The following is a 14,733-nucleotide window of genomic DNA, read 5'->3' as shown; positions in this document are numbered from 1 at the left end:
CGTGTGTACTTGGATACGGGCTGCGGGACTCGTAAAGGTCACTGCTGTGGTGACGGCTGGGAGCAGAGCGAGTGGACAGGGGAGGACTTCTCCGACGGGGCAACCCTTGAGCTCAGACTTGCCTGACGAGAAGCACCTGTTTCCAGAAGAGCTGACACAGGTGTTCCAGACGGAAGGTAAAGGGAATCCAAGGCTCTTGGGGAGGACAGCGTAGGCTATGGCCCGGGGACGGAAGGACCAGAAAAAGGCTGGAGGCCTGTGCTCTGTGGGAGAGGGTAGAATATAGTATTGGAAAAGCAGGCAAAAGCTTCATAATACAGAGTCCAGAATTAACTGCCGTTTGTTCTGATTTGGTTCAACTTTTTTCTCCACTGGATTATTCCCATCAGCACAAAACCTTAACATATTATTTCTAATCTATTAAAAAAAAAAAAAGCCCTCCAAGCCTCCTGGGGCCCCATATCCCTCCATATCTATTGTTGTATTTCTTTGCTTGCTTTCATAGCAGAACTCATCAAAATCGTCTATACTTGCCGTCTCTGATTTCTGTTCTCCCAGCCTTTATTTTCCTGAAAGCTTTTAATTTTAAGAAGCGTTCATATTTCGAGAAGGTGTGAGAACAGTTCAATGCACTCTCAAAAACCCTTCACCTATATGCACTAGCCATTATCTTCTGACCACATTTGCTTTGAGGCTGCTTCTATATACACACGCTGTTTTTTTTTTCCTCCCATCTACTTGAAAGTAAATTGCATGACATTTTACCTTAAATACTTCTTCATGTATCTCTTTAAAATCAAGGATATTCTCCTTCGAAACCACAATATAGTGATTGAATGCAGGAGATTTAACATTGAAGATACAACCCATATTCAAATATCACCACCAATAGTTCCCAAAGCGTTCTTTTTAAAAATTCACTTAAAAGATTTGCATGCGGTTAAGATTTATCCTTTCTGATGGGTGCTTCTAAATTTTGACAGATGCATGCGGACAAGTAACCAAGATATAATCCAATTCTACCGCCCCTGCCACCAAATTCCTCCGGGCTCCTATGCAGTGTAACCCTTTCTACCAGCCCCGCACTCTTGGCGATCACTGGTCAGTTCTCGGTGTTTACGGTTTCCGCCTTTTTGCAGAATGTCCTAGAAATTCAAACTTACGGATTTCTTTGCAGGACCCAGAAATTCTGCCTTCTTGCACGTCGCACACTGATATTTTTTTTAACGTTTATTTATTTATTTTTGAGACAGAGAGAGACAGAGCATGAACGGGGGAGGGTCAGAGAGAGGGAGACACAGATTCTGAAACAGGCTCCAGTCTCTGAGCTGAGCTGTCAGCACAGAGCCCGATGCGGGGCTCGAACTCACGGACCACGAGATCATGACCTGAGCCAAAGTCGGCCGCTTAACCGACTGAGCCACCCAGGTGCCCCTTTTGCACACTGATTTTTGAAGTCATCCGTACTATTGTACGTATCCATAGTTTCTCCTTTTTACCGCTGACTGGTTCACCAGTTGGATGGACCTACCATTTATTATTCATCACTCAGTTGGAGAACATTTAGGTTGTTTCCAGGTTTGAGTAATTTACACTGGTGTAAAAGGCTTTTGTGTGAACATAAAATTTGGTTTCTCTTAAGAATAGGGTTGCTGAGGGGCGCCTGGGTGGCTTGGTCGGTTAAGCGTACGACTTCAGCTCAGGTCATGATCTCACGGTCCATGAGTTCGAGCCCCGCGTCGGGCTCTGTGCTGACAGTTCAGAGCCTGGAGCCTGCTTTGGAATTTGTGACTCCTTCTCTCTCTGCCCCTCCCCCGCTCATGCTCTGTCTCTCTGTCTCAAAAATAAATAAACGTTAAAAAAAAATTAAAAAAAAAAAAGAATAGGGTTGCTGGAGTGGCACCTGGGTGGCTCAGTCGGTTAAGCATCCGACTCGGGCTCAGGTCATGATCTCGAGGTCTGTGAGTTCGAGCCCCAGGTCAGGCTCTGTGCTGACAGCTCAGAGCCTGGAGCCTGCTTCGGATTCTGTGTCTCCCTCTCTCTCTGCCTCTCCCCCACTCACACTCTGTTTCTCTCTTGCTCTCTCTCAAAATAATAAATAAACACTTAAAAAAAACTAAAAAAAAAAAAAAAGAATAGGGTTGCTGGGTTGACTGGTAGATGGGTGTTTAACTCTGTGCAAAACTTCCAAGCTATTTTCCTGATTGAATCTTTTTATAGTCCCACCAGCAGTGTATGAGAATTTCAGTTCTTCAAATCCTTGCCAGTAGTTGGGATTGTTCTTTTTCAAAAAAAATTTAGCCTTTCTAGAATGTATATAGTAGCATCATTGTGGTTTTGCTTTGCATTTCCCTAATGACTTAGGATGTTTGGCATCTTTTTGTGTGCTTCTAACGTTTATTTATTTTTGAGACAGAGAGAGACAGAGCATGAACGGGGGAGGGTCAGAGAGAGGGAGACACAGAATCCGAAGCAGGCTCCAGGCTCTGAACTGTCAGGACAGAGCCCAACGTGGGGCTCGAACTCATGAACTGTGAGATCATGACCTGAGCTGAAGTCAGACGCTTAACTGACAGAGCCACCCAGGTACTCGGCTTCAAATATTTTTTACTGTGGGACTTCAGTGACATGAATATTAGACTTTTTTATATAGTCCCATGGGTCTCTGAAGCTTTTTTTTTTATTATTTCTTTCCTGTTTTTCAGTTTGGAAAACTTCTATTGATACCATTTTTATTTATTTTTTGAGAGAGAGAGAGAGAGAGCGCATGCCAGTGGGGAGGGGCAGAGAGAGAGGGGGGGGGAGAGAGGGAATCCCAAGCAGCCTTTGTGTTGTCAGCACAGAGCCTGATACAGGCCTTGAACTCACGAATCCTGGGATCATGACCCGAGCTGAAATCAAGAGTCGGTTGGTTGGTTAACCGACTGAGCCACCCAGGCGCCCCTCTATTGCTATCTTAATTTCTCTTATTCATTGCTCTGACACCTTTATTCTACTGCTGCACAGATTTTTTTTTCCTTTTGTCAAATTCCAGCTATTATGCATACCTCTTGCTTCTTTTTATAGTATCTACTTCTCGCTGAAAACACGTGTCTGTCCATTGACTTCCAGCCTGTCTACCTTGACGTCCATTGTAACAGCTGCTCGGATGTCTTCAGGAATATTCCAGCATCCGGGTCAGCTCAGGGTTGGCATGGGCATGTTTTCCCTGAAGGAGCGGTCAGTTACATTTTCCCGATTCTTTGCGTGTTAAGTAATTTTGATTTCTGTGTGGGGTGTCCTGAATGTCATGCCGTGAAACCCTGTGTTCTGTGAAACTCCCCTGGAGATCGGCTTGCTTTCTTGGTTCTGTTTTAGCGGCCCACACACATCCAGCGCCCAGGTGGGCTCGGACCATCCGGGGGGCAGTGGTTCCAATGTCGGGTCGGCTCGTAGGGCCTTCCCTCTGCTGCTTTGGGTCAATCCCTCACATGCACAGGCAAGCCTGGGCTCTGACCCAGTTCTTAACACAGAACGAGGGGATCCCTCCTCTGCTGTCTTCTTTCCACATTCTCTGACTTACAGAGGCCCCCTTTCCTGATCTTCTGGCCAGAAAGACAGGTTTTCTCTTGGTCTTACTTGTCAGTGACCCACTCCTGAAGCCCTGCCGGGAACCTGCCTCAGAGAAAAGGGAAATAGAACGGCCGAGAACCTCACCTCCAAGTTTTCATTCTTCTTTCATCTGCCGCTTTGGCTTTTCTTTCGCTTTTTGCATCTTATCCGATGTTGTTAGTTACATTCAGTGGCAGGCGGGGCTGTGCTGGGCTTCCTCCATCCCGACCGGTAATGGAAGCCTGCGAAAATCTTTATGGTAATGTTTTTCTGTGACCCAGGATCAGAAAACGTACATCGTGTGGGTGACTCTGTCCTAACATTTCTTTTCTTGTGGACTCCGCTATGTTTTTGCCACCCCAGAGCCAGTTTTGTAGACCCCGTCTCCTACCCCTCAGGCTTTCCTCCATTGGTGACGTTCCAATGAGATGCTTTATGCCAAGGCTACCGGTGGCTTCCGTGTGGCTTAAATTCCACAGATTTTCCCTTGGTCTTCATCTAGTTTCTCTCTTCTCGAGATACTTTCTCTGCTTGGCCTCTGAGACGCCCCGCCAGCCCCTCGGCCATTCCTTCTTATCCTCTTTGCTGGTTGCTTCTCAACGCCCAGCTCCCAGACCTTAAATTACCCACAGGCGTCGGGCTTGATCTACCTCGAGGCTCTTCGTGAGTTCACCCATCCCCAAAACTGGCAATTTCATCCACTCAGTAAGTTCCAATTATATCTCCAGCTCAGACATCTGCAGACTCTGCCGCCAGACATCGTCACACGTGCCCAGCAGGCATCACAAACTGTTCGCACATCCAACATAAACTTCCCGACTCCCTCCCTGCCCCAGACCTGCTCCTCCTACTGTCGTCTCCATCTCAGTGAGTGGGTACTTCATTCTTGTGGCTTTCCAGGCCCCAGATCTTGATGTCTTCCTTTATCCTTCTCCCGGTCCCACACTCCACCGTAACGGCCTTTCCTAAACCCATCCAGGGGCCGACCACTTCCCACCCTCGTCACTGCTGCTTCCATTGTGCAGGCTACCTACCATCACCTGTCACCACCTTTCCATCCCCTGCTTCTATCTCTGCGGTCCCTTGTTCATATCAGCCCAAAGGATGTATGGACATCTTGAGTCAGATCATGTCCTTCCTGTGCTCATCCCCCTCCAGTGGTTTCCCACGTCTCTAAACAAACAAAGGCCTGCAAGGCCCACCCAAGACCTTCAGCACCCTTCCCTCTGCCTGCTACATCCCCACCATCCTGGCATCCCGGCTGTTCCTAGAACACATCCAGCAGTTTCTTCCTCAGGGCCTTTGCACCTGCTGTTCCTTCGGCTTAGATGCTTTTCCAGGTAATCACATGCCTTATTCTCTCACTTCAGTCCTCTGCTCAAATGTCAGCTGATGGAGAGGCCTTTTCTGGCTGCCCCACTGAGAACAACACCACACCTCTGTGTTCCTTATTCTCCGTGTCCCTCTTACCAGATTTTACTTTTTTTAAAGAAATTTTTACATTTGTTTATTTTAGAGAGACAGAGCACAAATGGGGGGAGGGGCAGAGAGAGAGGGAAACACAGAATCTGAAGCAGGCTCCAGGCTCTGAGCTGCCAGCACAGAGCCCGACGCGGGGCTCGAACTCACAAACTGTGAGATCGTGACCTGAGCCAAAGTCGGATGCTTAACCGACTGAGCCACCCAGGCACCCCTACTTTTCTTCATTGTACTAATCGCCTCCCCCCCCCCCCCGCCCCCGGCATGATATATCTGGTCTGGTGCTGACTGACAGTCTTTCTCAGTAGGGTGGAAGGACCAGGAGGGCAGGAGCCACTCAGTCTACGAGAGTTCTTGGTACATAGAGGGTGCTCGGTAGGAGCTTGTGGAGTAAATGACTGTAAAAATGCTTTTGAGTATGTAGGTTTCATGTCTGTCTACTTCCTTTCTGTGTTCTAGTCCGGGAGAGGAATGGCCCACTGCCTCCCCCGCCTTCTGCTCCCAGGCCAGGTCACTTGGGCCACCGGCCTGGAGTCCCCTCCCCCCTGCCAGCCTCCTGACGCACAACCACAGTGGGGTCGCATGATTCCGAACGCCCAGGCCAGGGAAGCGTTCGCCGGTTACCCTGCTCTTGTGATGTGGGGAACCCGGCGGCAGAGCTCTTTTCCCGGAATGCCATCCGGGCCCACTGCTCTCCATCACCGGGTGATGCAGTGTGAGGAAATCCGTCACTCAGCCTGGCAGCACGCCAGGGAGGAGGCCGACACCTTGGCCCCATCTCTCTTCTCCTTTTTACCCCATCTGATGTCAGAGCGATTTCAAAGCGGTGAAGCCTAGTCACTGCCCCGAGGTTGGCGGTGCAGGGGAGACGCTGGCCGGGGACGGGCGGTGGCTGCCGTGCTCCCTAGTCGCGGGCCACCCAGAACTGAAGCAGAGCATATAGCTGGTGGAATACCAGCCCCAGAAATAACCTTCGGGCCCAGCTGCCTTCCTGGATGTCTGTCTTACAGGAAACACCCACGTGCATTCGAGACACCGTGTCTGCAGTCTGTGCAACAATTCATATTCTGCGAGGTGATTTCACGCGCTTTCATTTGTCCTCACGCCCACTGGGTTTTCCTTTAAAGTTTATTTATTTTGAGAGAGAGAGAGAGCGAGCACGAGCAGGGGAGGAGCGGAGAAAGGGGGAGACAGAGAATCCCAAGCAGGCTCCACACCGCCAGCTCCGAGCCCGACGTGGGGCTTGAACGCACGAACTGGGAGATCATGACCTGAGCCGAAACCAAGAGCCGGATGCTGAACCGACTGAGCCACCCAGGCGCCCCTAACATTTTTTACTTAGAGTAACAGTCACCCCTTTCAGCGTGTAGGTGCATGAGTTGCCCAACACATCCGGTGATATTCACCCTCAACCCGGATATCGCATGGTTCCGTCATCACCCCAAATCCTGCCATGACCCCTCATGGGCAACCGCCCCCCCCTTCCCTCCACCTCCAGCTGCTGGCAGCCACGGATCTGTTTTCTGTCCTTATAATTTGCCTTTCCCAGAATTGTCACGGGATTCAAATCATACAGTCGTTGCCTTTTGAGTCTGGCTTCCTTCCCTCGGTGCACTTGAGATTTCTTCTGTGTGACTATGCGTACCAGTCATTCGGTGCTGAGTATTAGTCCGCTGGATGGAGATTTGTCTATCCATTCCCCATCCGAGGGATCTTGAGGCAGTCGCTGGGGTTTTGGTCGTTATGAATAGAGCAACTATTGACGTGAGTATCAGGTGAACATATGTTTTCGTTTCCTTGGGAGAAAACCTAGGAATGGGGATCCTAGGGATGGCGGGGGTGTATTTCGCTTTAGAGGAGAAACTGCCAGACTGTTTTCTAAATTGCGTTTCCTCCAGCCGTGCTCGAGGGCACCGGTCCTCCACCTCCTCACCAGAGCCGGGTCTGGTCAGCCTCTAACCTTGGCCGTTCCCTTAGCCACGCGGTGCTGCTTTTAATTTTCACGTTTCTGGTGATTCATGATGCCCAGCGCCTTTTCATATGGCTCCTTGCCATCCGTGTATCTTCTTTTGTGACATGTTGAGATCTTTTGGCCCCTTGAAAACTTGGATTGTTTTTCTTATGCCGAATTTTGTGAGTTCTTTGTATGCTCTTGGATGCAAGCGACCTATCAGACGTACGATTTGCAAATCCTTTCTCCCGGTCCGCGGCTTGTCTTTTTGTACCCTTCATGGTGTCTTTCTTTCTTTTTTTTTTTTCACGGTGTCTTTCAAAGTGCAAATTTCTTAAATTTTGACAAAGGCCAGTGTATCAGTTCATTCTTCTAAGGGCCAGGCTGATGATGTTCCATCTAAGAAAATTTTGCTGTATCTGAGGTCACAGTGATTTTCGCCTCTGTTTCTTTGGGTAGTTTTAGTATGGCTTTAGGTTTTCCACGTAGATCTGTGACCCATTTTGAGTTAGTTTTTTATAAGGTGTGAGGTATGGATTAAGGTTCATTTTTGTTGGCGTGTGGACATCCAGTCGTTCCCTACCGTTTCTCGTAAAGACTGTTCCTCCTCCCTTTCGTTGTTTTTGCACCTTGCCAAACACCAGTTCTCCTTCTTTGCAAAGATCTATGTCTGGACTCCTCATTCTGTCTCAGGCACCTCTGTCACTAGCCTTTCACCAATGCCGCATCGTGTTGGCTGCTGGACTTTTGCAGTAAGTCTGGAAATCACATAGTGAGTCCACCTACCTTTCCAGCATGGCGTTTATTATTCCCCCCACTTTACGGGTGTTGGAACTGTCTATGATCATGCTTAGCCAACCTGCTGACAGCCTGGCCTCCCTTATGTAGTAACTCAGCTGCCTGGCTCCTACTCAAAACCCACTTCTCGTGCCTAGCCTGATGCTCAGAGTGTGGCCTTTGGGATCTGCTCTGGGTACAGGTGTCAGCCCTGCTTCTCGGTTGTGTGGCCCTGGGAAAGTAATTTTAAGCCCTCCGTGCCTCAGTATCCCCACCTGTAGAATGGGTGCAACCGTGGTACCTGCCTTACAGGTGGGTAGGAACATGGAATGATTGCCAGCTCAAGCCATTGGAAGCCTGCTGCTGTTTGATCATTTTTGGCAGGCACGAATGGCAGTTTTACATCGTTCAACCTCACCGGCAAACTCCCTCCTAGAGCTAGACAGAGGGTGTGTACCCCGGAAAGGCGGCTTTGCCGGTGGCCACTGTCACTGTCGTTACCCCTGCTCATGATGCTGTCGCTAGTATGCTATTATCCCGGATGGCGGTGGCCCCTGAGGCTGACGTCCCTGAGTCCTTGAATCGGGCAGCCAACCACCACTGAGAGCTTCTGGGGGCAAAGCTTCTCACCAAGGCTTCCAAGAATAACACGGCCCGACCTCTACTCCCGTGGAGCGAAAGCGTGCCCCTGGTGTAACAGAGTGTGCAAAGCACAACGGGAGAAGTTGGTGGGAAGGAGGGCGTGGCAGGACTTCCCAGGCGGGGCCTTGTAGGATGATTAGGAGTTTGGGGCTGGAGGAACATTGCAGGAACAGCCTGCATAAAGGCTTGGAAGGGGAGGCCGGCAGGCTTTAGGGGAGCCTGAGGTTTGACTCTGGGGTGGAGAGTGGGAAGCAGCCCACCGTGGCCTGGAATGGGTTCACAAGTAACTTCCCTCCCTGTCTTTTCCTTCCACAGTCAAGTTCCCAAGATCCCTGCCTTCGCCATGGCCGCGAGAACCATTATCATCGACCACGGGTCTGGCTTTCTGAAGGCTGGCTTGTCTGGGTGGAACGAGCCCCAGATGGTCTTCCCGAGCATCGTGAACTACATCCCGTGCAGGGAGAACCCCGGCCCCAGCTATGCCCGAAGGCGCGTGAGTCTGGGCATCGACATTTGCCATCCTGATACCTTCAGCTACCCCATCCAGCGTGGCCGCGTCCTCAACTGGGAAGGCGTGGAGCACATCTGGTCATTTGTCCTGGAGAAACATAGGCGGGAGCATGAGGACTCCCCTGTGATGGTCACAGAGTGCCCTCTGAGGGAGCCCGCGGACCGACAGAAGACCCTGGAGGTAAGGCCTGGCACTTTGTGTTTGGACATGAGGAGGGTCGGGAGCTCCGTTTTCTAAAGAATCTGCCCCATCGCTGTCTCCTGAGTACCTACTGTGTGCCTGGCACCTGTTCTAAGCAAGATGGGGTTCACGGAGTTTCTTCCAACAGACGGGGACATGGCAGTGGAAATAGTCTATGAAGATGGGGAGATGCTGGGTACTTTGTTCATGGATCCCGAAATGTTCAGAGATCATGTTCCATCCTTGGGGAAGACTTGACCTTGAATAAGTTACCCACTAAGAATTCCGGAGAGTGATCACTGCTAGAAACAAAATGAAATGGGGTGATAGCTGGCTGGTGGGGAGAGGGTGATTAGGGAGGGTTTCTCTGAGGAGGTGATTTCAGTCACCAGGGAGGATGGGAAGAGGGAGGCAGGAAGGTGAAGTCCCAGGGGTTGCGTCTTGTAGGCCCAAGCCTGTGGGTGGGGAGGGCTTTGATTTTACCCTAAGTCAAGTCTTGGCAAACTACAGCCAGTGGGCCAAAGTGGCCCACCATCTGTTGTTATAAATAAAGTTTTATTGGAACATAGCTATGTTCACCCATTTACATATCGTCCTTGGCTACTTTCATACCACAGAGCTGAGTAGTTGTGGCAGAGACTGTATATATAGCATGAAAAGGCTAAAAGACCTACTTATTGTAGGTTTGCTAGATAAAATGCACGTCTGAGCTGAATTTCAGATAAGCAACAGATAATACTTTAGTATAAGCGTGTCCCAAGTAGTGCATGGGACATACGTACACGAAAACATTGTTGTTTGTCTGAGAGTCAAATTTAATTGGGCAGCCTGTATTTTTGTTTGCTAAATTTGGCAACCCCGGCTGTCTAGCTTTTATAGGAAATGCTTGCCAACCCCCGCTCTAAATAGATCGGAAGCTCCTAGAGAGTTCTAAGTGGGACTCATATTTCATTTCCCATTCGAAAAAGAGGGCCTTGGCTTCCATTTGGGAAATGGATGGTGGCGGGACAGTATTCTGAGTCCGGGGATGGGGCAGCCCCCTCCCCCTGAGTGGGGGAGATGGGCCCGCTGGGGCAGGAAGTGGTGGCTGTGTGGCCAAAGGCCACGGGAGCCCCCACTGGTGCCACCTTTCTGTGTGTGTAGGGTCAGAAACATGGGGCTGCAGTCCGAACTGGGCAATTAGGGGGGTGGTGGGAGGGGGGTGCTCTGTAAAGATCTAGGGGGTGATGGGTGGGGGAGAAAATCAGCCTAAGGATTTTGCCAAACCCTAAATGTCAGAATCCCAGTTTTGCCTCCATGTGTGGAAAAAAAAAAAAAAAAAGGCTTCACTTACCAAGAGGTGAGTGGATTTATCTCCCTCCCTTCTTCCCTCCTTCCTTCCTTCCTCCCTCCCTTCCCCCTCCCCTTCCTTCCCCCCCTCCCCTTCCTCTCCCCCCCCCTTTTCTGGAGGCAGTGGTGGATATCCTGCACTTGCTTCTTGTCTGATGTCTTCTTCCCTCTTCTAAAGAGATGGTCCAGGCGGCAGATCTGCCCTTGGCCGTAGCCCCCCTGGGTCCACCGCTGCTCACAGAGCCAAGCACCTCAGCACCGTTTCTGACACGCAGCTGACCGCCCTTCCCACCCCTCCACCCAAACGGGTCTTTCTGAATGTGGTCGTCAAACTCCCCAGGGCAAATCCGACTCCGAATCCCTGTAGAGCCTCCCTGGTTTCCACAGCATGAGCTCCTGGGGGGGCCCTGTGCCCCACCTCCTCTGGGCACCGCCCCCCCCCCCCAGCCGCCTACCTCCATCCCTTAGGGACACAGGTCTGCACCGGCTTCCATTCTGAGAGCTGGGCACGTGGCTTAGTCTTGGGGAAGACGGAGTTGGATCGGGACCTTTTGTTCGGGGGCGGGGGGGGGGGGGGAATAACCCAGCGTCTCTCCTCCCTTCTTGCAGATTATGTTTGAGTTACTGGATGTGCCGTCGGTACTCCTGGCCGACCAGCTGGAGATGTCCCTGTACGCCTCGGGCCTCCTGACCGGCGTGGTGGTCGATTCCGGCTACGGCCTGACCCGCGTGCAGCCCTTCCATCTCGGCCGCCCCTTGCAGCCCGGCGGCAAGACGCTGGAGTTCGCGGGCCAGGATCTGGCGGCCTACCTCTTCAAGAGCCTCTTTAAGGAGGATTGCAATCGCCACAACCTGTTTCAGCTGGAAACGGTGGCCACCACGCAGATGAGCAAGTGCTATGTGCCGCAGAACCTGGGGGAGGCGCTCGACTTCCGCCAGAGCCTGCCGAGCGGCTCAGACGACGGCAACGCCTACCAGCTCCCCGACGGCACCCGCGTGGAGCTGACCCCCATGCAGCGGCTGGCCCCTGAGATGTTCTTCAGCCCCCAGGTGTTCGACCTGCAAGGGCCCGGCATCTCCCAGGCCGTGGTGGATGCCATCCTGGCCTGCGAGGCCTCCATGCACCCGCTGCTCACCTCCCACGTGATGGCCTGCGGGGGCAACACCCTGTACCCCGGCTTCACCAAGCGCCTGTACAAGGAGCTGATGACAGGTCATTTCTCCTCCTCCAAGGCCACCATGTGGGTGGGTTCCAACAGAAACTTCAGCGTCTGGCTAGGAGCGTCCGTCGTGGCCCATCTGTCTACCTACAGGTCCGAGTGGATGACCAAGGAGGAGTATGAGGAGAGTCTCAGGCTGTGACCTGTGGGCCCCTGGGTCCCGCCCCGCCCCGCCCGTGGGTTAGAGGGGATTAATTTCAGTGACGGGGGCCTGGGCAGGGGTGGGGTCAGCTGATTTTGGAATTCCGAGTTCATGAGGGTTGTTTTGTTTTTTTTTTTTTAGGTACTAGGGTTTTATCTTGTTTCAAGAGTGAGGTCCAGCCCATAGGAGGACAGGGTGTCGACCCTGGAAGCCTTCCGGAGGCAGTGTCTCCAGGGGGTGGTCTGTCATTTGGAGGGGAGTGATCACTTACCGTCTCCCTCGTAGCCACTTAATTTTTCACTGGCATCTCCCTTGGGCTGTCCTGCTCTCAGTTCAGTAGGTTTTAACTGGGGCGAGCGAGATAGGACCTTGTGCTGGGGTCCCAGATGGGGTGGGATGGGAGAGGTGAAGTTTCTAGTCTTACTCATTCTTTCTGGCCAGGGACAAATTGCTACAGGTGAGCCAAAGGGCCCTCCCTCCATGGCCAGGGTTTTGTTTTATATGCAAATAAACTTCTTTGGAACCAGAGCTGGCTTCTGTCATGCGTGGCAGCAGGATGGACGGTCTTTGGGGAAGACGCAGGGAGCGGGAGTCCATGAGGACCCAGGTGGGGCCAGGGCAGCCTCTAGGGACCCGCCGAGTGGGATGTCAGGGGCCTGGAGCCTCTTGTTCTTTCTCTGCCACGTTCCCTCCCTTATCCCAGATGTCCCGAAATTCTGTTAAAGTTTGAGTTTCTACTCATGTAATATTTATTTCATACACGTTAGAGGACCTACTATGTGCTAGGCACTGGGGACCACGGAGGGATAGATGCCAGGTTTTCTGGCTTCAAGGAGATTGCGATCTACCGGGGGGACGGAGGCAGTAATTAAGGAACTCTGTTTGAGGTGACGGAGACTGAAATAATCAAATGTAACAAGGTCATGTGATCTGGGGGGAGGAGGATGCCTACTTTCCATGGGGCAGACTGAGAGAGACTGCTGGGGACCGTGGGAGACCGCCCCTCCTTCCTCGGCCGTGTGGTTACACTTTCCCAGCACCCCACCCCCACCCTGCAGTTAGGTAGGGTCATGTGACCATGCCACAGGCTCTGGCCAGTTCAGTGTGTGCCTGACCCTTAAAATCGCTCCATCAGCCTGCAGGATGCAGAGGATCCGATGGGGGAAGGGGGCCGAATGACTAGATGGAACATAGACCCCCCTTCCCCAAGCCCCACCCAACCCTGCTACACTGCCCTGGGACATGAGGAAAAATCGACCACCTTCAGCCACTGAGATTTGGGGCTTGTTTTGTCACAGCAGCTGTTCTGCTCACCCTGACTCATAGAACTTACTATTTATGTAACAAATACTTTTTTCTCGGGGTACCTGGGTGGCTCAGTCGGTTAAGCGTCCAACTCTTGACTTCGGCTCAGGTCATGATCTCATGGTTCACGGGTTTGAAGCCCCGCATCGGGCTCCACGCTGACAGGGCAGAGCCTGCTTGGGATTCTCTCTCCCTCTCCCTCTGCCCCTCCCCTACTTGCATGTGCACGCACGCGCACTCCCTCTCAAAATAAATTTGAACATATTTTTTTCTGCTGAGTGGCAAGCGTGGTGTTCAAATCCAGCCTGGGTTCTCAACCACTGTGTCATATGGCTCCTTGTGAACAGGGCTCTTGGTTCCCTAATGTGAATAGAGTCACAGGTGCAGTGGGTGGGGGATTAGAGCTCAAGGAATCTCGAGGCTTCAGGGCCAGGAGGAGGAATTTGAAGGCCAGAGTCCAACTCACCTTGTGTCGACACATGAACCATATTGTCTCAGACACAGCTTTGTCCCCAACCCTGAGACGTCAGTGGTCCCCAGGAGGAGAAGTGGGACCTTTAGTAGAACAGCTCAGAACCAGCCCGGCCGAGGCCCCGGGGACTTGGGATCTGATTAGAATTACAGGCTGGCTCTGTCATTAGCTAAGCTACCTTGGGCAAGTTGCTTAACCTCTCTGGGGCTTCCAGGTGTAAAATAGGGAATAATACTTCCTCCCCTCAGAGATTTGGGGTGGAGGATGAGCTAAAATGAAGGGAGAGAGGTCTCTTGGAAAACTAGAAAGTGCTATGGAATTAAAGGTGACTTGGCATTTTATAATTTGATATCGTCTTCCCATTCATCGGGACTGTGAACAACAATAGTAGCCACTGTGCCTTAGAAATGGAGTCGCATTCAATCCCCACATGCACACTGTGAGGTGAGTGACATCTGTCCCCATTTACACGTAGGTAAACTGAAGCTTAGTGATGTGATGCTCTTGCTCAAGTTGACCCTCAAGCTCAGGCCAATATGGGATTGTCAGAGTTAGGAATGGATTCAGCATTTCGAGAACACTGAGACTAAAAGTGGCTGAAACGCAGTGGGATTGATTTGTCTCTATTGACTGCAAATAGGCAGTCCTGGGGAACAGTGGTATATCCTCAAGGATGCTGTCTCTCGATTGTTCCACTTTTAGTGATTTGCCTCATGGTCACAAAATGACTGCAGCAGCTCCAGGCATCACATCTATATTCCCTGTGGGAAAAGGAAGGATGAAAGGAGTGTGCCATCCGAGTCCGTCTGTTTATATTCTTCTGTTTATGACCCACACCATCTGTCCCTTGGCAGAGGAGGGATTTGAACCTAGGTCCATCCGTACTAAAGCCCATGTGGTTACTCACAGTGCCAGACTGCCATCCCAGTTTTCTGGACCCTGTCAGACCTCATTGGCCTGAGAAATGAAAATGTGTGATTTTTTTCAGGTTCGAGTGAAAGCTGCTTTGGGGTGGCAATCAAGTGTTGACATAGTAAGTGGTAATCTTTGTGCTCCAAACTGGCTTATTTGTGGGCTTCTGAGCTTTAAAAGGCAGAAGCGGAGGGGGGAGACTCAGAAACGAGGATGAGGGAG

General features: G+C 51.4%; 1 protein-coding gene across 2 annotated transcripts in view; it reads left to right on the top strand.

Moving 5' to 3' along the window:
• Positions 1-12,358, top strand: part of ACTL8 (actin like 8) — a 56,098-nt gene extending 43,740 nt beyond the window's left edge. The window contains exons 2-3 of one of the 2 annotated variants that reach the window (XM_049617967.1): positions 8,756-9,131; positions 11,070-12,358. In XM_049617967.1, coding sequence (XP_049473924.1) covers positions 8,784-9,131; positions 11,070-11,822 — 1,101 coding nt within the window. In that variant the 5' untranslated portion in view covers positions 8,756-8,783 and the 3' untranslated portion in view covers positions 11,823-12,358. Of the gene's footprint in view, positions 1-8,703; positions 9,132-11,069 lie in introns of those variants that run through there. The other variant, XM_049617966.1, reaches the window with a different exon arrangement.
• The last annotated feature ends 2,375 nt before the right edge of the window (positions 12,359-14,733 follow it).

This window comes from Panthera uncia, assembly GCF_023721935.1.
Source record: "Panthera uncia isolate 11264 chromosome C1 unlocalized genomic scaffold, Puncia_PCG_1.0 HiC_scaffold_4, whole genome shotgun sequence".
Taxonomy (NCBI): Eukaryota; Metazoa; Chordata; class Mammalia; order Carnivora; family Felidae; genus Panthera; species Panthera uncia.
The sequence above is the reverse complement of the archived record's forward strand: the minus strand, read 5'-3'. Positions and strand labels throughout refer to the sequence as shown.